This window comes from Neopelma chrysocephalum, unplaced genomic scaffold (assembly GCF_003984885.1).
Source record: "Neopelma chrysocephalum unplaced genomic scaffold, ASM398488v2 Primary Assembly neopelma1_68, whole genome shotgun sequence".
In the NCBI taxonomy this organism is placed as follows: domain Eukaryota; kingdom Metazoa; phylum Chordata; class Aves; order Passeriformes; family Pipridae; genus Neopelma; species Neopelma chrysocephalum.
In genome coordinates this window covers 8,013,430-8,036,107 of record NW_020897727.1, presented here as the reverse complement: position 1 = coordinate 8,036,107, position 22,678 = coordinate 8,013,430, and the positions used below count along the sequence as shown (strand labels likewise).

General features: G+C 46.3%; 1 protein-coding gene and 1 long non-coding RNA gene across 2 annotated transcripts; one reads left to right on the top strand and one right to left on the bottom strand.

Moving 5' to 3' along the window:
- Positions 1-1,381: 1,381 nt before the first annotated feature.
- Positions 1,382-22,671, bottom strand: COTL1 (coactosin like F-actin binding protein 1). The gene is made up of 4 exons (XM_027685057.1): positions 22,472-22,671; positions 22,071-22,153; positions 12,048-12,205; positions 1,382-2,722 (listed from the first exon to the last, which is right to left on the bottom strand). Exons 1-4 carry the CDS (start codon positions 22,546-22,548, stop codon positions 2,612-2,614), a joined length of 429 nt encoding a protein of 142 aa, XP_027540858.1. The 5' UTR covers positions 22,549-22,671; the 3' UTR covers positions 1,382-2,611.
- LOC113968475 lies at positions 15,459-22,103 on the top strand. Its single transcript, XR_003534533.1, has 2 exons — positions 15,459-16,415; positions 21,441-22,103. It is a non-coding gene; the product is annotated as an uncharacterized LOC113968475 (long non-coding RNA).
- Positions 22,672-22,678: the final 7 nt, after the last annotated feature.

The window sequence follows — 22,678 nt, the reverse complement described above, 5'->3', positions numbered from 1 at the left end:
GCATTCATCAGCTTGGGCTGGGGTTGGGGCTGAGTGTGTTTCCAGAACATTCTTTATGATGAAGATAATCTTTTATTTGACTGAGGGTTCGACAAGCACGGACTTGATTAACTTGGCTGTTGCAGAGTTGTCAGAGGAACAGGACTGTACAAACAAGAACTCCCCAGTGGGTATCCAAGAGCTGACCCAACTGCTCTCCAGTGAGGCCAGAGACACACCAGCAGCAATGCTCTTGTACATCATCCCCATTTTTCCCCAGGAAGTTCTTCATGTCATCAGCAGGATGGTATCACTAGGTAGTCTGTCTGAGGAGAAAACTGAGGCTGGGAAAAGAACAACCCCACTGATTCTCTCTTATTACTCTTATCACAAAGCAGTAATTCCTTCTCTTCCTCATTTTTCTCACGTGTATCTAACACTGCTCGTGCAACTGCTGCACTAGTGACTGCAAGCTTGATATTCCTGTGGTCAAAATGGGACCCCACATGCCAGTAGAGGCAGTTCAAAGAGGGAATATGGCATCTTCCATGTTGTAAGAACTGATTAAGGATGGCAAAGCAACCAGGGAGGCCAGGGTGATGGCTTAGCTCCCTCCATCCCTGGAGCCAGCTCGCCAAAGGCAGCACAAGTGCTCCATTTGTCTTGCTGAGATGCCTCTGAGGGCTGAGAGAGCTGTTTTGCCCCTGTGCTGAGCTCTTTCTTGAGCCCTCACCACAGCTGGTGCCGATGAATTCCTTGCCATAGTGCTGCCAGGCTTCAAGGCCAGGCTGAGATTGTTGTCTCTGTGCCACAAGCTGTCAAAGAAAAGTTTATTGTGACCACTGAACCAGTAAGGCAAAGCCTCAGAGCATCACAAGCTCTCTGCAAGTCTCCTTCCCATTAGTTATGCATGTCCCTACTGTCAGTCCTGTAAAAAATAACCATTTCCCTTCTTTCAGGGCAAGTTTGATTAAGTTCAGTCCAGAATTGTAATGTCTCACGTAACCCTATGCAGGAAGCTGCAGAACCTCAGTCTGCAAGTGTTGTTCTTGTTCCCAAATCTGTTCCTGACCTCTCTACGTTTATTTTCTCTGGGTGTGAAATTCTCTTTGACCTAATTACAATTCCCACTTGGCGTTTTGGCGGTGGAAATTTAGATGTAGAGCTGCTGAACCAAAAGTGTGTCACATGCACTGTGGTCACCACCTGTGCCTCTGGGAGGGGAGATGAGCAGACAAGGGCTGCAGGCACCAGGATCATTTTACATTTAAGCCAGTGTTTAATTCTCCTAATAGCCCCAAGATTGCAGGAGCTCAAAGCTTTACACCAGGGATTAAGAGACCTCCTAAATATAGGCTTGTAGTTGCAGGGAAGGTAAAAGAACAACAGAGTCACTGAGAAGTGTTTTTGAAAAACATTTATTTCTGGAATGGGTTTATAGCACTGACTCCCAAGCCCCACAGTTTCTCCCAACACACAATTCTGGGGACAGTAACCTTTGATGGAAAAAACAAAAAGCCATACAAAGAAGCCCCCAAACAAACAGTTTGGTACCAAACTGTGCCCAGGTTCTCTCTGGGCCTCTGATGTTGAATGTTTCATCCCGACTGGGACGGAGCTGCCCTGCTCCATCCCTTGGTCCCAGCTGCAGGATGGTTACACTCCCAAAGGCCCCAAATAACTGAGGATGTTGTGTTTAACTGCAAAATAACCAGGGGGGACACGGGCAGAGAAGGATTCAGCTGCTGCTATTTTTGCAGACATCATTTAAAAAGGAAATCTATGCATTCCAGTTTCACCTCCTGAGCCCCAGCGTTAGGAAAGTCAAATACAAACCCAGAGACCAACGTACACAAAACAGTGACCAAGTGTCCAGACATTTCTAAGCCCCTCAGTTTACTGTGCCATGATACCTCCAAAAAGCAACAAAACCCTCACTTTCGGATCATGGTGGATCTTATTTTTAAGAGGGAGGGGTAGAGATGCAGCACATAGCATAGCAACTGTCAAGCAATGTTTAAGGCAAATTTATTCCCATTATTAGGAGTCAAAGAATTTCTATGTTTGTTCACTTTGTCGTTTAAGCTGTTAGGTGTCTCAGCTGGACATTCAAGCTTAGATGATTTAATCAAAGTTTGAGGGAAGTCAACTCAAGCTGATCTGAGCCTAGAACAGCAAAAAAATATTATTCCCAAGAATATCAGTCGGAACAAATTTTTTAAAAAATTAAAATAATTGATGTTCAGAACTCCTCCAAAACTTTCTGCCCTCAGAGACCAGGTTGAGCCCAACTAAAACCCACAGACATGAAGAAGGACACAGTGGCAAGCCTCTACAAACAGTGCTGAATAGGACCAAAGCAGAACCAAACCTAAATTCCACAGATGCAAGAACATGGACAGAGATATGAGTAAAAAAAAAGTGCGGAAAAAAGAAAAACAGAACCCCAGAGAGGGATGTTTAACGAGACGGAATGAAAAATAAAAGTCCACTGTATGGAAAAAAGGGAGTTCTTAGGTGCAGCCACAGAAAGCTGGGGATTTCAGTTGCCTCATCTCTCAGTTGTGTTAGTTTGTTGTGCCTTTCCCCTCCCTTTTGAGATCCAGGTGATGGTGCCAGGAGGTTCACGTGTTTACTCAGTCTGTGCATCATAATTAGCCCCCCCTGCTTTCTTCAGCTCATTCTTGATGTAATCCTCATCCAGCTCTTTGTGGTCACTGATCACAAATTCTTTGGCAAAGTTCTGCAAGAGATAAAGAAAAAAGCCTGTTAAAAAAGGGGGATAATTGTCCAAAGAGCTGAATGAAGATGGTCATGCAGCTTCCAGGGCTGTGTGAGCTGCATGGCCTGATCTCCTGTGGTGGGGATGATAAGTAGAAAGCTGTGGATGAGACAGAGGACTAGTGAAGGGAAAAGACTTAACCTGGAAAAATTTTATGTGTCTACTTCTACAGTCACCAACTGCAAGACCCAATCCTGCCCTGTGCAACAGCTCTTCCAGGTGATAAATGCACAGGCCAGGTTAGGTCGAGTTTCCTAAGCAGTATGTGAAGTAAAACACTCGAAATTGTTGACCTCCTAACCACCACTGACCCTCAGCATAATCTTGGGCAAGTCACTAATCCTCTCAGTGCCCTTTTTAGGACCCCTTCTCCTAAAAAAAGAACAGTGCTACACAGAACAGAGTACACCATGGTGTCACACCCTGCCACGGAGGGGAGGATGCTTCAATTAAAGATTGAGCAACACACAGATGGTACCAGGAGCAAGTAAATCCATAGATTTACTGCCTCCTCCTCTCAACTATCCAACACACATCGTGGCCAGACCCAAGGTGCTGTACCAGACAGGCTGCTGCTGTTGTGAAAGGGCTCCACTATGCTCTGTGGTTTAATGATCCAAAGTGACCTTTGAGGACAGGCTTTATGAATACACTTGTGCACTGCAGGGCAGTTATCTCGCTGCCTGAGAGCTCTCTGCAGCTCCTGGGAGCCAAGCAAGCCCCGGGCAGCTCTGGGGTGGGAGGCTGTGAACAGAGAAAACCTTTCTGGGAGCAGAATGGGATCCCATGGTGCCTTTAGGGCACTTGTCAGGGCAGTGTCACCTCAGTCAGGGATTTGTTCCCCTGAGGGGGCTGTCCCTCCTGCCTCACAGCAAGGCTGGCATCCATGTGTGCACACAGACATTTCAGCAAACATGCTATTTGCTTCTTGCTTTAGCATTTTCCTTCCCTTCCTAACCACAACTGAGAACATTGCATGAGCCTCCCTTCCCCCAACCCACAGGGGTTTTACACAGCGTGACAAACACAAGCATCCCTTGCACTCGACCAAAAATATGAATTAAAATCCCAACAGCGCTGCTGTGATGCCTCAGGAAAGCTGCAATGCCTGGCTCCCTGGGCAGTGAGTGCCCAAAAGGGTGGTGGCCTCTGCCTGGGAGAATGGGGCGATGCTCTGAGAGAGCAGCACTCATCTTGTCCGGGTCTCCCTGGCACTGGAACAGCCCTGGCACAGCCGTGGAGGGGGGTTCTAATTGGCTTCAGACTCTAAACCATGGGAGAGTTCTTGATTTGGCAGCGTCTCAAGGGTCTCAGTTTGGGATCAGAGCCGGGTAAAGGAGGGGGGGTGGAGGAGGATTCAGCTTGAAAGCGCCTCAGCACCTCTTTCATGCGGTGGAAGAAATGGAAGGGAGAGGAAAACAGCTCCCTCCCCCACGCCAGTCTCCCGGGCTGCGGCTGATCCTGTTTCACACTGTAGGAAATCCTCGCTCTCGGAGAGTTGCTGGGGGGAGGAAGCTCAGAGCAGCCGCGGGAGCCTTGTCTGCTCTGCTTGGCTGATCAGCAGCCGCACAGAGTCCCCAGAAATACAACCCCTTCACAGAGCCATTTGCTCTGCGCCTCAGCGGTCGGCTTTTGTGGTGTGGGGGCAGGCAAACATTACAGGCACTCCTCCACGTCTTGGCAGAGTTCAGGGAAAATGGGAAAAACATTGCTTTTTAGAGGAAAAAAAAAAAATCCTTTTTTTTTTCTTTTTGAAATGGGAAATAGAGAGACAAACTGCCCAAACCATCAGATTTGGTCATGCTCACAAGTGTCCTACTTCCAAACTCTACCGGGTGAGATCTCTGCAAAGCTCAGCTCTTGCTAAGACCAAACCAAAGATTTTTTCAGTGATTTGATGCTCACTGAGGTGTGCTACCTACATCAGTTTGGAGCTGAGCTTTTTCAATTCCTTTTCTATGTGCTACCAGATTTAACAAATTTCCCTCACCTCGGGAAGCAGATTATCCAGGACTACCCTGAGTTCAGTGCGAGTCTTTGCCCTGACTTTAGTGAGAACTGAGGCAGCCCATAAAATCATTTCCAAGAGGGATTCCATGAAAAGTGTGTGTATTTTATAAAAGAGGGGAGGATTTCCTTCAATGCCCACTCTGCAGAATCCAGCTGATTCTGAAGTTCAAACTGCAAGTGCACTCATGCCTGAACAGAGGAGAACTAAATTGTGTGTGCCACAAAGTAATTAGAATTACTCAGATGTCTTCTCAACTAGACACTTATCCAGATGATTCCTGGGAGATGATCTGTGGGCACGAGCCATGATTTCACATTGGTACCACCAAGACACCTTGCAAGGATTGAGCAATTTCCCCCTAGCAGTGGCCAGATGGGTTCTGCTCCTAGCCACTCTTAAATATCCTCTTAGCTGACTGGGCCACCTCTTGTGCCAGATTTGTACCCTTAGAGTGCAATCTGGGTCACTGCTATTAATAACTCTTAGCTTTACTCCATTCTGTTAGGGTCCTCCTTGGTTCTTTGCACCAGCTCTTACCCACCACGGTGCCTCCCCGAGCCTGGCCCCCAGGGAAGAAGATGCTCTGGAGAGTTTGCTGCCTGGAACTTCTGATTTCAATATCTTGCTTGACCATTCTCCAGCCACAGCCTCCCTCATCACTCTGAATTTACTGTCTGAGCTCTTCGGGGTTGAGCTTCTGCTCAGGGTGCAAATCCTGAGGTGAAGGGAGGCACGTGAATACTTTAGAGACAGCTGGGCCTACCTCCTGTGTCATCAGGGCAGGGGGACAGCAGGGACTGCAGCTCTCAGGTCCAGAGATTGGGCACCCATGACCAACAGCAGCACTTTTCAGCCAAGGGCCATCTTATCGAGAGTTCACTCTTTTTTGTCCCCACTGAAGCTGCCAGAATGTAAAGCTACTCCCAACTGATTTAATTGGGTCTGATGTTGGCTAGGCCAGGCAAGGGGCTGTATTTGGTGTTTGACTGTCATCTGCAATTGTAAATAACTGATCACTGCACACCAGCTCCTACAAGGCACAGGGAGAAATCCCAGCTCCAAGTGGCTCAAAGCAATGCCAACAGGATCCCGCTTCAGCCAGATTGCTGCCCTGGCACCAGATATTCTTTCTGCCCTTAAGAGACTGGGCTGGGGAAAGTCCCTGCTCCCTCTTCTCTCATCAGACCAGTATCTAATGCCTTTCAGGAGAACCAGAGGAGTTACAGCTGCCTAAGGCACAGTGCATCACTCTGATGCTTGGGCCCTTGATTTGCTGACATGTGTCTTCATTTTACATCCTCCACTTCCTTTTCTCTTCTCCTCCCCCCATCCCCAAGCTTTTTACAACCACAGCAAGCTCTGGCAGTGAATTCTTGCCTTTGTATTCACCCCAGTCACCAGCAGCCTACAGATAACAAAAACAATGATGCCATTTATCTTTATCACTCTCACAACACAACAGTGACCACAGTCTCTCTGCTGTGCCTCTCAAATCATTGAACAGAGGAAGGTTTGCTCATGGTTCTTCAATACACCTGGGCATGTGCTTCATTTTGTGCCTGAGTAGCAGAGGGTCACAATTTTGCAATCCAATCCCCTGGATCAACCTCCACAAGACACTATAGACTGAAAGGGCTCCAACCATGCAAGGCTGGGTTGCAAAAAGTGAACCTGAATCTCTCCCTGGGAAGCATGAAATTTGTGCAGCAAGCTCAGTCTTTCCCTTCCAGCCAAATCTAAGAGGGGAAAAAAAAGGTGGAGTAGATTTTATTCCTATTCCAAGCTCTGAATGTTTAGCATATGGGCCATAAAATTTCCCTAAATTGCCCAAGGGAAAATCTGTGTGGTGCAGATATTGTACCAAAATAGGTCTGCAGAGGCTCTTATAAATCCCAGCATGGGTAGGCCTGAAGCCAAAAGGAAAATCCTTGTATCATCTACAGACACTTGGGTTCTCAGCAGCTGGGGATGGTGCCAGGTAGTGCCAGAGCAACTTCTTGACATTTTTATTTACATTGGGGCTTGTAGCTTGATATTCAGAATCCTCAGTTCTACTGTGCTTAATATCACGAGTCCCATCCACTGGTCATCTTATTTTCAGTGCATGTCCCATGTTTCTTTTCCAGTCTGGTGTGATCCCAGACCTGGGGTCATGGGGAAGAAAGGACATGTCCTGTGGCTGCAGCAGACGTAAGTCCTGGCAGGGCTTCTCTGAGTACAAGAAGTGCTGTGAAGTGCCAAGCACCTGCAGCAGTCCAGTACCACTGCCCCACACTGCTCAGGCTGCACCAGAGCTGGTCCTGCACTCAGCTCTCAGACTCCAAGCTACCACTAAAAACCCTCTCTTTGCATTTACTCCCTGCCAATTTTCACATGGACCAGTTCCAGCCACTGGGAGAAGCCAGCCCAAACTTCTGGCAAACACATCTCTCAGCAATGGGAAACTACATTTCAGCTGATCTGCAAATTCTCCCTGTCTGTGCTGCATCCCACTGGAAAAGTCACAGGGCTGTGTGTCAGACGTGGGGTGATGAGAAGCTGCTGATTCTGGCCTGAAAAAGTTACTTTAAAAGTTACCACCTTCTCTAAACTCAGACTAGTAGTTCTTGTAAATCCATATCCATTTGGTATGGTCATTACAGTAAACCAGAACAGGAAAAACAGTCAAAAAGGAGAATTTCATTTGCTTTCCCAGCAGGATCTCACTCACCCTCGTGAGAAAGACTCTCAAAGCCACCATGATGTAGCTGTTACCCTGTGAGTTTGATTTCCTGACTGCCTCTAACAAAGCTATTAAACCACCTTCTGTTCAGGCCTCTGTACTGACATGAGAAACCTAAAGCACACATGTGGAGTTCTATGTGTTGTATCCACCCTGAGATCAGGGACAGTGACCCCAAAAGTGGGTCCACCCTCATGAGGTACCAGCATCAGTGCAGTGAGGAATCCAGAGGACAAGGGAAAGGTGAGCAAGGAAAGATCTGGCCATGAGCTCCAAAGCAAGAACTCAGTAGACTTGTTGACATCATGAAAACCAGGCAAATTCCTCACCAAAAATAATAATGAATGAAATGCCACGAGTATTTGCTCACAGAAACAGAGCTGTTTTACCCTGAATATGATTTAGGCAAATAATAGAGCATATGACTTTGTGGGGGAAGGAATGCTGATGAAAACAGAGAAGAGTCAAAATCCATGGAAAATAAGACAAACTGGCAAAGGTTGGGCAGTCCCTTTGCTGAGACAGCCCTGCAGGACAGGAATTCAGTCCTGTCAGGAGAAAGACCTCAACGCTGCCTAAAGAAGGGTTAAAATGTCTTGGTAGGAAATGCAGTCATGAAGGGCAACAAGTTCACAGAGAGGAAGTTCACTCAGAGGGAAACCAAGTCCTGTTTTCAGTTCTTGAACATTTACATCCAAACCATCCCACTTCAGCACCGGGTGCCACTCCCAGTCCCACAATCCCTGTGCCTGGGCTTGTCCATGCTCAAAGAACATCATCCCTGTGCCTCTCCTCAGAATAAACAGAGCCCCTCACTGGAAGGTTTGATGCTTCTGTATTTAAACCCCACCACTGTCAGGTTCCACCTTGCAGGAATTTTTATGGCTGAGCTGAACCTCGTGCTGGCTGCCATTCCCAGCCACGCCAAACAGCTCACAATAGCCTTGATTTCTGGGTTTAAGCTGACTGACCTGTTCCACCTGGGCCTCTGGAATAAAAGAGGTCAAAACAACACCCTCAGAGCACAGAGAGTCTCCTGGATGGATTTGTGCTAAGGTTGAATGAGCCACAGCTTGTGCACATAAAGACAGAACCATTCTTACTGTCAGGGACATAAAACATGAGTTCAAGACCAGCTTTGGATGATCTTTTTAGCCAAGGAGAATATATACCCAAGGCCTTTCCATTGAGGGGGTCTCTCCTGGCAGCTGGTACAACCTTGGTGTCACAGTGACCAAACTGCAGCTGTGCAGAGGGCACAAATGCTGTGGCTGTCTGTGCACATCTGCACAAGGTGAGACACACTGCTGTTGATGATGACAAATAGATGCAGCCTTGGAGCTGAAGTCATCCTGACTTACTGTTGCATGAGGCTCTCAGCTGTTTAGATTGTTCTGGATGTAGGTTTAGCCTGTACCTCAGAAATTAACTCCCAAACATCTTAAGCAACAGTCTGAAAAGCACAGACCTGGTTTTGTCCTTGGCCTGGACAGAAGCTCAATGGATAAAAGATGGAAGACTGCATCACCCTACTCCATGTCTCCATTTAAGCAGCAGAGTCACCACACATTACTTCTTAGCTAGACTCTTAAGAAGATACAGATAAATACTCATTCCCCATCCTGGCCTTACTTCTAACCTGCTCTCAGCTGAACTACTTGGACCAGACTGCAGGCTTGATCCAAGATTTCCAGCTGAGTTAAAGAAGAAAGGATGGAAAATAAATATCTGTGGAAAAGAAAAAAAAAAAGCTATGGAATGTTCCTTAAATGCATTTTTCTACAATCCAAAAGAAATACAATAAATGCAAACCCCATTTTCCAATAACATTAAAGAGGGAATAAGGATAGGTCCAAATAAGCCAGAAGAGCTGATTCTCAGCTAGTACAGTTCAGAACTATGGCTGTTTGCACCAGATGAGATACATCCCTGTAATTTTACAGTTATTACAGCTAAAAATCAATTGTCCTTTCTTCCTGAGAGATTTTCTGGCAACCTCTTGCACTTGCTATCAGCACTGCTTCCCCAACCACCTCCCTATAGATTTCCCAGCACCTGCTCCCCCTTCCAAGGGAGGAACACAAAAGCGAGGGCAGCCCAGCTCCTCTCCCTGCTTTGTGATAGTTCATCCTTTTGTTCAGAAGCCCATAATCTACTCTTCACCACTTAATATCCCTTGTGTTTTCCGTGTGGCAGGTGCTTCTAGGAGGCTGTTAATAATCCCCATGTGGGAACACTCTTTATCCCGCAGAGGCACCGCCGTGGGTTGCGGTAGGTTTTGCTCGCAGGCGGTGCTTGCACTGACTGTCTTTCACGTTGAGTGTCTTAGTAAAGAACAACATTTATTGGTGTTTGCTCAGCTCTGAACAGAGCTCAGCCAGAGCTCATCAACACACCCACAGCACAGCAGAGGATACAAAGCAGGAATCCCCTCAACTGCAGCCTCAGTCTTAAATAAAGATCCACAGTTGCTTTGGCAAATATCACAAGATAGTGAGAGCTCTTCAGGTTTCACAGAGGGCTTCCAAAAATTGTTCTGGAGTCCCAGCCTATCCTTTCTGTAGATCACAAAACCAAGGCTGTGTAAAAAGCCTCCTTGTGCCACCCTCCTTCGGAAGGAGAGCCATGGCACACAGGGGGCCTGCAGAGAGTCAGACTGCAGCAACAGCCCACATTCCCTTCAGGGTTTGTTAAGAAAATATTCCCACTTTAGGGCACTACTTATTCCAAGTGATGAACCAACACTGACTCAGATTTGTACTTTATCATTACAGCAAAAAAACAACTGCATTTTTCTATTAATAACTCACACCAAAAAAAAACCCTGTAAAAATCAGAAGATTGAGAATGTACCTGAAGGTCAAGAGAATTTGTAAGCGTGAAATAGCTCAGGGATAAACTCCCTCCACTAAATTTCAGTTGGACTTTTTTGTCCTTTTTTATTTTGACAATCTGCAAGGTCACATGCATAAAAAGAAGAAAACAGTTCTGCTTTTATCCCAGTCTACTCAGAGGGATTCAGTTGCACATGTAGAACTATTCAAAACAGTTGTCAAGATAATTTCTTCTGGCCAGGAGATCACCATGGCCATAACATTCAGAAGTGCTTTGCAGTGGGTTATGGACAAGGTTTCTCAGTAAAAGTGTATTAAGCACTAGTTGTATTGTTTTTGTATCTTTTAGTACAGACTAATTGGAATATGAAAGCTTTTAAGTAACAGCCAAGAGTGGTTAATGTTCCACCAGATTATTAACTTGTACAGACTACTAATCAAAGATGAAACAAATGAAATTGCAAATTATATGTAACAGACCTGAGGGACAGATCTTAGCACAGAGCTCAGGAATGCAATTCAACTCAACAGGAATACATTGTCTAAAAAGATTTAAAAAAAAATCTTGGGCTTAGTGACTCATATAAGAGTCATTCATTAGTACTCTATAATTTCATCTTCAGCTACAATTACACTGTTTCAGCTGCTTCCCATGAATAGAGACTTGCTTTCCTATCTCTCAGGTGCCATTCTGGAAGTTTCTTTTCAGATTGGACCCCTCTTCATCATTGTCATTCTGAAACATTTACCACCAGTGCTTATCTTCTGAAAGGATAGGAATGTATTACATTCGTCATGCTTCTTATCTAAATATAATCTTCTGTATCACATAAACCACCAAAATTTGAGGGAGACTTCATTCTCACCCTTCAGTGTTTTGTTGGGAGATTTCTTTACATTGGCAAGAGCTCAGTTATTGGGGGAGATTAATTTAATCAGCAGCCCATTCTCCAAGTGCATAAGCAAGATCATTTCTCGGGCACTGGTGAACTGGCTCTATGTTTAGTTCAAAGAGCTAATCTTGCTTTAAATACTTCTTCAGAGGAAACATGTTAAACATGAGCATCTCCTCCATTACAGTCAGTTTCTCAGCAATGCTTCTGTGCAGCCTTTTCCACAAGTCACTTCTCCCCTGGCTGTTGCTTGTTCTCACTCACTTGGACCGAGCACATTTCTCTTTTCCCTGCTACACCCAAAGCCAAACAGAAGACTATTCAAACCTAGTTAGCTATTAAAGAGCCATTAGTTAATTGGCACTGATAGGGACTTCAGACTTTGGTTGATTAGGTCCATGAGTTCACTGTGCAGAGACAAAAGGCCTCCAGGGAAGTTTAAACAAGGGTGTGGGTTTTTCTGTTTAATTTTACCTTCTTAACTTAATATTGCTCTCTGTCATTCAATATTATATTATTTCCATATCAAGGAAGGAGATGGGAAACATCTTACTGGTGACAAGGAGGGGAGTGAACATATTCCCTCCTCATGAAATAGTTAAGACTGCCTTAAGCTCAAAGGTGCTTCTTTATGCCTGAGTGCTCAAAGGGCAGATGTTAAGCCTTCCTAGTAGGAAGACAGGCAATAGGAAACTGTCTTCTTTTTAAAGGATTAACTACTAAGTTGAAGGATGATCCAGTCCTTCCTCCTCTCTCCCCTCCTGCTGGTGTTTGTACAGCTGACAGCAACGAGAGCGGGCGGGTGGGAGCAGAAGGATGAGGTTACCTGTACTACTTCTTTGACCAGAGTCTTGTCAGTCCCAGTTTTGGCTCTCTGCAGGCCACTGACATCCTCTCCAATCCAGGTGATGAGGGCAAACTTGACTCGCTTGCTCATGGCATCGCCGGTGGTGAATCGGACAAAGCCAAACAATCGGACATCATCTGCAGAGACAGAAGGGATAAAATGGTTAAACCCAGAAACTCCCCTGCCTTACCACTTTCCAGAGTGAGACTATTGCTCTCAAAGACCAAGGCAAGGCACTGATCCCATGTTACACTGCCAGCATTTGGGGTTAACAGGGTGCTCTGCTCATATGGCCTTTGCTTATAAGGTGTGCTTTGCCTGAGTTAGGTCTGCCTCTTCCTGGGCTGCTCTGAGTTACTGGGAGGAAACCGCCTGTGCTGGGCACCTCACCTCACATTATTTTGCTGCTAGTGAGTCTGGAAATGGCTAAAATACAGTCAGCAGGCGGGTCAAGAACACAGAGCTAACCCCAGTTCCACATTCAGACACATCATTCATCTGCAGGTCACTGGTCAAGAAGGGAAGAAAGTAATTTCCCACTGTCTGTTTCTTACAGGATAGCAGGATTAGGGTCACATTTTATGACATTACCCAGAAACTGCCCATTGTGCAAATCTGATCCTTTCCCCTCCTTCCCTTCAGCAACATTTCTGGCTCACTTGTAGTATAAGTTTAAAAGAAGGAGGGAAGAAGAAGGAGCAAAAGAAAAATTCTGCAATTACTTTCCCAGATGTGTTTTTCTACTCCTTCTGAAGGCCTGGAGAGAAAAGTATTGGATTTTAGAACTGTCCTGGTCTTTGTTTCACGGCTGGTTTATCCTGTATCATGCCAGACTGGAGTTATTTAGCCTGGTCATATGTGTGAAAATGTTGTAAACTCTCATCTCGAGGTGTTCCTTCCTCCATTGCAGGGTGATCCAACAACAGGGGCAGTTGGGCACCTTCATGATCACAGGGCCAGCTTTGGAGCCATGTGGGATTTGGAGCCTTCCACCAGGATTGGGCAGAAAGCTGAGCAGATGGGCAGTTGTGCAATCATGGAATATACCTAATCATGGCTTCTTCATCTGCTAGAGGTCACTCAAGGCCTTTTAAATGAGATGACTCAGAACAGAAGAACAAACGTGCTGTTTGAGAATCATGTTAATCCTGGTTGCACTTGTTGTGACCAGTTCAAAGTGCTTTATAGTGAGTTGCTGTCTTGACTATTTGCCAGGTGAAAATCAGGCTCCAGGTGTAACAATGACTGCCAACATCCCATCCTTGATCCATTACAACACGCTCCATGAATGCTCAGGACAGCCCCAGGAGCTCTGGGAATAGGGGAGAAGCAGCTTTTAATTGCTCATCCCCAGAAAATAAGCTGCTAGAGGTCAAAGCAAAAAAAAAAAAAAATAAAAGGGGTGATATTCTTTGCAAGCTGACGTATTTCAGAGCTTCTTTAACACTTTGATTTGCCAAGGTCTGAGTAAAGAGAAATTCCTCCGATAAAAGAGAACACTTCTATAAGTCTGAAAAAATCCACCCATTCTCTCTTTATTTTCTTCTCTCTGTACCTTTTTTTTGCCACTGACAGAGGAATATTAGGAAAACTGGAAAATGGGTGTAGGGGTATGTGTGAGCCAGTACAGTGTTTAAAACGAGCTTCTCTGAAGATTTCAAAGTAGAAACAAAGAGAAAGAAAGATCTTATTCAAAGGAAAAATCCAGATAGATCTTTGGAAGGAGAGAAAGAAACATGTATTGACAGTGCAGGCAAACAAACTTCTCTCTCAATTACCCTGTTACTGGTGAGTACAAGAAAGGCACGTAGAGACTCCTGTTTCTGACAGCAAATCCTCTTCCCAAGATTGATTAGAACCATAAATGAACCGACAGCCAGGAAATACCCAAGGTGAAGTGAGACAGTAAATCCCCTAACGTTACAATTAACAGCTCCATGAGAAAGCCTTGCTTTCCAGGGCTGACAGTAAAGGAGGCCACACTCTGCTCATTGTTCTGTGGCTCCTATGGGAACACAGTGCTGGAAGGCACTTTAATGTCATCAAGTCCTGGCCTCTACTACACTGTGATGGTGTCACAGCCCTAACCACGGACCCCTCACTTTCCACCTCAACTCTGTAGAGTTTTCATCCCTGCCCCTCCCACCACAGGCTGTTACAGAGCCTGAAGACTGGACTATGCCTCTTTATAAAAAAGATAATGGAAAAACATAGTGAATGTGAAAAAACAGTGCTTTTTCATAGCAGCACTGAAAGGAAGTTCCAGGGATGCCCCATCCCTGGAAGTGTTCAAGGTCAGGCTGGACGGGGCTTGGAGCAACCTGGCCTAGTGGAAGGTTTCCTACCCATGGCAGGGGGTTGGAACTGGATGAGCTTTAAGGCCCCTTCCAACCCCAACGCTTCTGTGATTCTATGATTCTGTGAATTTATCAGCATAACTTCAGTTGGACATGAACACACAGCTCACTGGCAGCAGCAGGATTTGCTTCTCAGCAGAAGAGTTTCAGTGCTTTCCCATCCTGCCTGAAAGCAGCTCGATCCGTGACACCAAAGAGAGCCAAGCCCAGCAATTCCAGCTTTTATCCATTAGATAACCTGCTCCTCGGTGAGTATGAGCAACTCTTACTTCACCATGTTCAGTCCCAGTAAGTTCAGTGAGCACCTGGGGTTGGACGTGGGGCTCTGAGTCACCATTGTGGTGAATTTACCTGGGGCTGGTTCCCTTGTAGGGGCTTGAAGGGTTCCACCCAAGCTGGGTGCTGCCTCCTCCTGTGTCCTCATGGGGGTTTTATCCCCACCAGAACAGCATCTTCAGCTGCCACAACTTTCAGTCCAGCGTATTTAGTACAAACCACCAAAATGCGATGCTTTAACTTGACATGCCAGTGTGTGAATTGTGGCAGCTGAGGAGCCTTTCAGATGAAGCTGAGAGGGAATGTGAATTGGAGCCCTCAGCAATTAGCATGTCTATATTCCTAAAAGGGCATCAGGGACAGATGTAGAGGTTTTTAGCACTAGCTCAGCCTGGGTATAAGCCTCTCCAACTGCAGGTCGAAATCCCTGAGCAGAAGTGGTTGAGTTTCACAATTAGTCTGAAGCGTGTTCAGAGTGATAAGGGGATCAAAATGCAAGTTCTTTCATACTCCCAGATTTCCTCTTTCACAGTTAATCAGTTCCACCCTGCCAGATCACCTCACCACGCTGGAAGCCATCAATGCCACCAGTGCCAGTTCCCTGAGAAATCTCAAGGTATAAACATGCACCACCCCCTTTCTCACACAGAACCACTTACAGGGGTTTTAGGAATTTGTTGGCTGTGAGGGAGAGCATAACAAATCATAGAGAGACAGTGTAGATTTCCTCTGAAAGAGGAAATCCTGCCTAGAGCTGTGCAACCCCCTTCCTAGTCACTGAGCCATGAATTTCAGGGCAGAGAGAAGCAAAAAACAGATCTGGGTAGAACGGAAATAGCAGCTTTATTTGAGAAAATCTCACAAGTTACAAACAGCAGAAATGAACAGTGTCAGTTCCATTAATACCACTACTCCCTTTACTATGGCTGGACAGCAACAGGGCTCTACAAACAGTGAGGAGCAAAATTATTGTCTTAATGAGCATCAGTTGATATTACTTTCCAAACTCCTTATTTATCACTAGGCAGAATTTTCCAAATATTCTGATTAAGATGCCCTTGGCTGTCAACAAAGCTTGATGCCAAGCTGCAGATGTTTCCTTGATGGTGTTCTTTTTTTCCATCCACTCGAGCCCTTTGGTTTAGCTGTCCTGAAAAATTCCCCATTAGATTAAAATGCACTGACTCATCAGTAAAAGATAATAGCTGCAGGAAAGAAATACACTGTCAAATTGTCGTGGTCTTATCTTAGGGCTCTGAATGGTCTGAGATGTGCCAGGATAAAACCACTGCTCCCAGCTTCAGCTGCCTGCTGGATCAAGGTCAAATACAGCAAGGCAGGTGATGGAGTGATCTGCTTTTGTGTTTTGTCCAACAATGAATTACTGATAGCACATGGCAGGTTTCATGAGGATTTATTTTGTTTGTTTCAACTGGATTAATTTTAGATTAATTAGTCAATTTTCCTACCTCTTCAGTCACCCCTGTAGCCCCATGGCTAGAAATACAGACAGAAAACTTCCCTACCTCTTACTACACTGGTTTTTTTCTCTCTTAAACCCTGAGCTGAAGCCCATATATCTCCTGCAGTGCTGCCTTGCTCCATGATGACATGTTCATTAAGTCATCTGACGAGTTTGACCCCAGGACCATGATCACAGGGCTTGCTGTGGCTGTGGCACCAAACCTTCTCCATGGAACTCAGGGTGGCTGACGTGAGTACAGGGACACAAATGAAGGGGGAGGATGACCCCACACTGACTTCTCTGGCTTTCTCTGCTCCAGTGAATCCACCAGCAGCATTTCATCAGAATGAGTTGCTGCTACCCCAGTGACAGTGGCCCTGTTGTCTCTCTGTCCTGACCTGGGAGAGCAGAGTGGGAGCAAACAGGGGATCCAGCACATCTTTGTTCTCCTTCTCTTAAGGAAGGAATGATTGTGTTTGTTGGCCAGAATTAAGGGCCAGGCAGGCCCCACAACAAGGGGCAGGTATAAGGTACAACCCTCTTCTTTACCTGCTCCCATCCCAGCAGGATGGTAAAGGCAGATCCACAGCAATGCCATTTTAATTAAGCATCACAAACCTGAAGGCAGAGAGTTACTGTCTCAGAGCAGAACTCGACCTGAGGAGTTACTCCCACAGAGATCAATAAGAATATTGCCTAAAACCACCTCCTGTCCATAAGCAAGGGACAGTCTCAGCTGGCAGCCAGGAGATCACTGTGACCCTGCCAAGAGCAGGGAGGGCACAGGGGCAGGACAAGGCTGCAGCCACAGCATGAAATTCCCATAAGCCACCCATGGCCCCAGGTCTTCCTTTAAATAGCCTTTTAAGGGAAAGCAGGAGAGATGAACATTTAAGAGGAAAATTAAAAGCAGTAGGAGACTGATTTACAAGGCCCATTTTAGCAACTTAAGATGCAGCCAAATGCAGATAAGCACCTATCTCATTATAGGTCCTCGTGTGTTTTTACAAATCTTTCCTACAACCTCAGGTGCCAATGGAACCTTGGTGATCTCTCAACTCTTAGCTCCTAAATTTTTATATGCAGGCCAAGCTTTATGGGACAATTGATCTAAGCCTAAAAGTACTGTATTAGGAGCCGACTCTATTTCCTAATATTTTATGTCAACCCCAAATGATTTTATAGGGTATTTATTTCAGACCAAAGATTTTCAGTTCTTCCTCCTGCTGAATGCACAGTGTGGTTTTGGCCTGATCTTTTCAGACACATGAATAACTATCCCATTTCATGCTGTCATTGCAATTATTTATCTGGACTGGGGCTTTCCAAATAAAAGGCTCATTATTTCTTTTGTCAGAGATGCATTGAAAACAGCTGTTCACATATGGCATGGGATGGGGTGTGGGGGGGAAATACAGTCTTCCAACCTCTCTGTTGCTTAATGGCAGAACACACATCCAAAAAAAATGAAAGTAAACCACAGGCAGAGACGATGCTCTGCTGCTTCCTAATACAGACACTGAGGCAACTGTCCAGGGCACTCAGGTACTACTGACACACACACAAGTTTCACAGGATGTCATTTCAGTTGTTAAGTCATTCTACTCTTCTCAGCAACAGCATTACCAGCCGAGTTATAAGACTTTGAAATTAAGAACAGCAACACAAAACTTTCACATCCTTCCATACAGTAACCTTCAACTCTTATCTGTGTTTCTGGCTTCATATCCACCAGCTCAGCTCTGGTGTTTTTTTCAAAGTGTACTGATGGCACGTACTACAAACCACCAAATTAATGCTGTGTCTGGATCCACGCCATCTGCAGAGGCAAGAGCTGTAACTGGGAAGTAAAATGGCTCAGAAGCCTTGAATTAAGTCTTTGTTTAATGCAGAGGTAATCTGTGCTGTTAAGCCCAACCGAAACAGTCCTTAGCCACAAGACACAGGAGGTGTCTGCACTGAGTGTTTAGTAACCCTGACACAATGAATGTCCTCGACTTTTATCTCCAGACTCTTTGGATCAGACAAACACAGTCACATTGGTTGGTCATTAGTCAGGATTGCAAGAGGAAGAACCACCAGCAGCCACCTCCTACTCATAGCAGGATGTGCCAACCTCCTTGACTTTACTTTGGGCTAGACTGGAGGAGAGGTGTGCACACATTTGGGGGTGATCTTTGGAGGACAGAGGAGACACTGCCTGACACTAAAGCAGAGTCTACTTCCTTCCAGCCAGTGTTTGTGTCGTGACTGACACAGGCCTTGACAGCAACAGCATGACAGCGACTGACACACAGAAGTCCAGGCATCACCCTGGGACCCTGAACAAAAGGGCACTGAAGAAGATTTTCTTTCCAGGTTTCCTTTCTGTAAGAGGGGCTACTGCTGTCCCCAAACAGGAGGATAGGAAAAGGATGATAGTTTGATGATGCAGTTTGTTAAACTTCTCTGCTAGAACACAAAGCTTAGTAAAGAGTTTAGAAACAAAAAGCCTCCACCCCAGGATATGTGACGTGTAGGTCTGATGTGCAACACGTATCTAAGAGTAGAGCAGTGGAACAATGAAACCCACAGCAGGCACACCTGGTGCAGCAGCAGTTCCTGGCTCAGGGCATGGCCTCACCACCCCAGGAGCTCAGCACCTCTCTGTGTGTTCCTCCAGCAGCAGCCACAGAGTGTGGCTGGAGGTGTGCAGGGCTGGAGGTGTGCAGAGCTGGTCCCTAACAGGGCCTCTTTGAACTGCTACTTTAAAAGAAGCAATTTCAGTTTCTTGCTTTTCCCTTTGTCCTCAACACTCTTGTTCTCCGAGGAGGTTTGCAGAATCAGCAATGGGCTGGGCATGGTCTGTATGAAAAGGGTTATGGACGAGGGGGAGGAAAAGCAAAAATACAACCCTGCTACCAGCAGCCCCCTCCAGCCCTCCCTAACCCCTGCCACTGCACAGGGCAGGACATCCACCACAGGCAAATGTTTCCCAGAGTGGTACAAAAGCCCTTCTTGGTCTCAGAGCCACACGAATTAGCACACAGTGACCCCGTCTGCACCATCACTCAGTGCGCTGGAGGGCAGCAATGTGTACGAAGGTGCTTTTAATGAGAATGGTTATTAAAGAAAGCAGGGGACTCAGATGTTTGCAGCTCAGAACGACACTGAAGTAGCTGGTTCAGAAAGCAGAACACAGCAAGCTCTGACGGTGACTCTTTGCACACTGAGGTTTTCAATCCCAGCTCCAGCTCCCACCTTCAACCACCAAATTGTGCTCAGCTTCTACCACAGGCAGCTGCAGCACTTTGTGGCTTTCAGGGCAGTGGTTTTTATAAAACAAGAAAGTTTATTCTGATAACAGTTTTTTAATCTTTTAATCACATTTTCTGAAGCTGTTTGCTTTGATAGCAGCTCTTCTCCCCTCCAGCAAAATGTAAGAGACCAGGAGGGAAGAGACGTAGCAATAGGAAGGAATAATATTTAGCAGCTCTTCCCATCCCTCCCTACTCTTCTCTACTGACTTTGTTTCAGTAGAAATACTCTAACCAACTCTACTTCATGGCAACATTTGGCAAAGCTGCAACTTCACTGCTGGCACAAGGCTTGATTTCTGACTCTGTCTAGCAGGCCAGGTGAAGGTTTGCTGCACAGATGGAGGCTCCAAAACTTCCATCTCCTCCTTCCCCAACTGCTGCACTGTAATTCGTGGGTGGAGGAAGATCCTTTCCAGCTCTCAGGCAAGGACCAGGTGCCTGAATTTGCCTCACTCCTTAAGCCTCCAACAACTGTGCTGCAGAGTTAGGTCTGAGGACAACCTCTTGGCCCTGGTCTGCCAAGGAACAGCCCTCCAGCTGCGTGCTAAGGGAGAGGGAAAGAAGGAACAGGGAAAGGGAGCAGTGGAGCAACTATAAGGGATTTAGCTCCCCATTAAAGGCTAACAATAGGCCACAGCCTACCCCACAGTGCCGCTTCCCTTACCATGCTTATTTATAAAATATACAAAACTTCCTTTTTTTTTTTCTGTAAAAATGCCTCAGTACTGGGGCCAGTTTGGCACTTTGCTGGTGTAAAACAAGATTTCCTTAAGCTCTGTCTGTTTGAATACCCTGTTTATAAATACAGGTTTGGCACATGCCAGCCATGGCAAGGACACAAAACTGGCCAAACTCCCAAGTGCAATATGTGCCTCCATTAGTTGTCATCCCACCCAGCCCAAACGGTGCCTGTGCTCTGCCAAAGCCCCTCTGCCTGCTCAGCCACTCGCTAAATGGATTCTCTTTGCTACAAAAGGGAGGAGAGGAAGTTCTTGAGGGGGTGCCACCCAGACAAAATGTTAAAAATCAACTCAGACAAAAGAAAGACACGGACTCTGTAAAGGCAGGAAGAGAGAATACATGGGGAAGGCTCCTCTCTCCTCTGCAAGACTCAGATGTCTGGAGATGTTGGAGATGCTCAGTTGTGTTGGCCACAAGAGGAGACAGAGAACGTGGGGCTCAGATACTGAAGTCATTGACCTCCCAAGGAAACTACTAACCACTGGCATGAACTTCCAAAGTGCTGAGCCCTGGGCTTCCCCATGTGTCAGGTAATTGCTTTTTCCCTTCTCCTGCTCATGAAGAAGAGTTGAGTGGGAAGGAGTTTCTTCACTGCAGGGTATCAGCTCCTCTGACATCAAGATCTTTCTCAGTTTTGAGAGTTTTCCCTGCAAAGCTCTCCAGAACAGCTGGAATGGAGTGGCTGTGTTAATCCCAATAAGACCCCACTGCCAAGGTCGTAGCAGAGCAGTCTAAACTATCTTGATTCATGGCTGCTTTCCAAGGACTAAAATGTACTTTTCTCCTATGATATTTATTGACTGATCAGACCAGTCCCGCCCTCAGTTAAGTTCCTGGAAGTTCTCTCCTTCAGCTCAATAAAGCACAGCCAAGCCCTGGGACTCAGACCAATGCACAGGCACTGGTGTTTCCACAGCTATGGGACTGATTAAGGTGTCCCCAGAAAGGCAGAGACTGCTCAACACACAATTCCTTCACTGCACAGTCACATCATCCTAAAAATACAGGTTAACCACAATACTTGATTGTAGAGTAACAGGGTGAGTGAGGAAGGCTTAAGTATAGCTCAGTACTAGTTACAGACACTTCATATCTCACATCACTTGGTGTCATTGTTAAATAGCAGCCAAGATAGGAGGAAATTCGAGATAAAAATCAAAACCCACTTTTGTGAAACTCATCAAATGTCACGATCAGATGAAATTAAATATTCATCTACTTCTGTTTTCCCCAGGCGTTGTTCCTCCCTTTAATGTTCTACGACCAACAGTTCAACAATCAACTGCCACGTTTAAACCTGGAGCCGCAACAGTTGCGGTTGTGCAACGCCACATCTACGATTGTTTCCAGGGCTGGACTGTTGGAGCCGATCTTTGCAATACCCACCCTCTTCTCAGGTTTCATGAACTCAAAAACTCCGAGCAAACCTTCTACCTGCAGTTACTTTAGCTCTATGAATTTCAGAAGAATTTCGGGAGAATTTAATTCCCAATGATCTGTGTGACAGCATCTTTGTAGCCACAAAACCAGTCGGTTTTGCTCTGAAACTGCAGTGTCAAACACGGAGACCGTTGCTTATCGAGTGTTTTATCTTGCTGATAACCAAGAAGCAATGAAACATTGTGCAAAGAGGGGGGGAAAAAGCCCAAAGGACCTTAAGTCTAAGGGTGAGACAAAGGACCGGCTGGATTATGGACTAGAGGGAGTTGCACTCTGTGGGGAAACCCGTTCGCGCAGGACAGGGCAGGCACGGGGAAGCAGAAGCACTAATTCCAGTTTGCCCAAGTTTTCTCCCATCCTTTCCCCCCTCGCACCGGGCAGCACGAAGGACGGTCATGGCCAAAGCAATGGATACGGAGCTTACCTGTGCACTTCCTTTTAAAGGTTTCATAGTCTACCCCTTGGTCTCCGGGGACGATTGTAGAGCCGTTGTACTTAAACGTCACCCTTTGAGAAGGCAAAAGAGAAGGGGAATAATACAGTTAAAAGTCACCTTTTATGAGATGGGGGAAAGGGAAGGGGAATAGCACATTTAAAAGTCTCCCTTCGGAAGGGGGGAAGGGAAGGCGAATAATACATTTAACAGTCAGCCTTCAGGAAGGGAAAAGAGGAGATGGGGAAGAATACACTGTAAAAACACTTCATCCTTTAGGAAGAGGGGAGAGAAGAAGGGGGAAAGGTCACCCTTTGGGGAGCGGGGAGGGAAGACGAGGAATCGCAGCGCACCGGTGCCTGTCCGGGGGGACGCCGGGGGGGGCCACCTACCAGTTCACCTCGGTGGCATCGTCCCTGACGAGGTTGTACGCCTCCCTGCACGCCTCCTTGTCGATTTTGGTGGCCATGGAGGCGAAGGGGAAGGGAGGGGGAGCGCGGAGCGGCCGCGGAGTTGGGGGACCGCCGCCGCCGCTGCAGCCTCACCGCGCAGAGCCGAGCCGAGCAGAGCCGCGCCGAGCCGAGCCGAGCCCAGCCGAG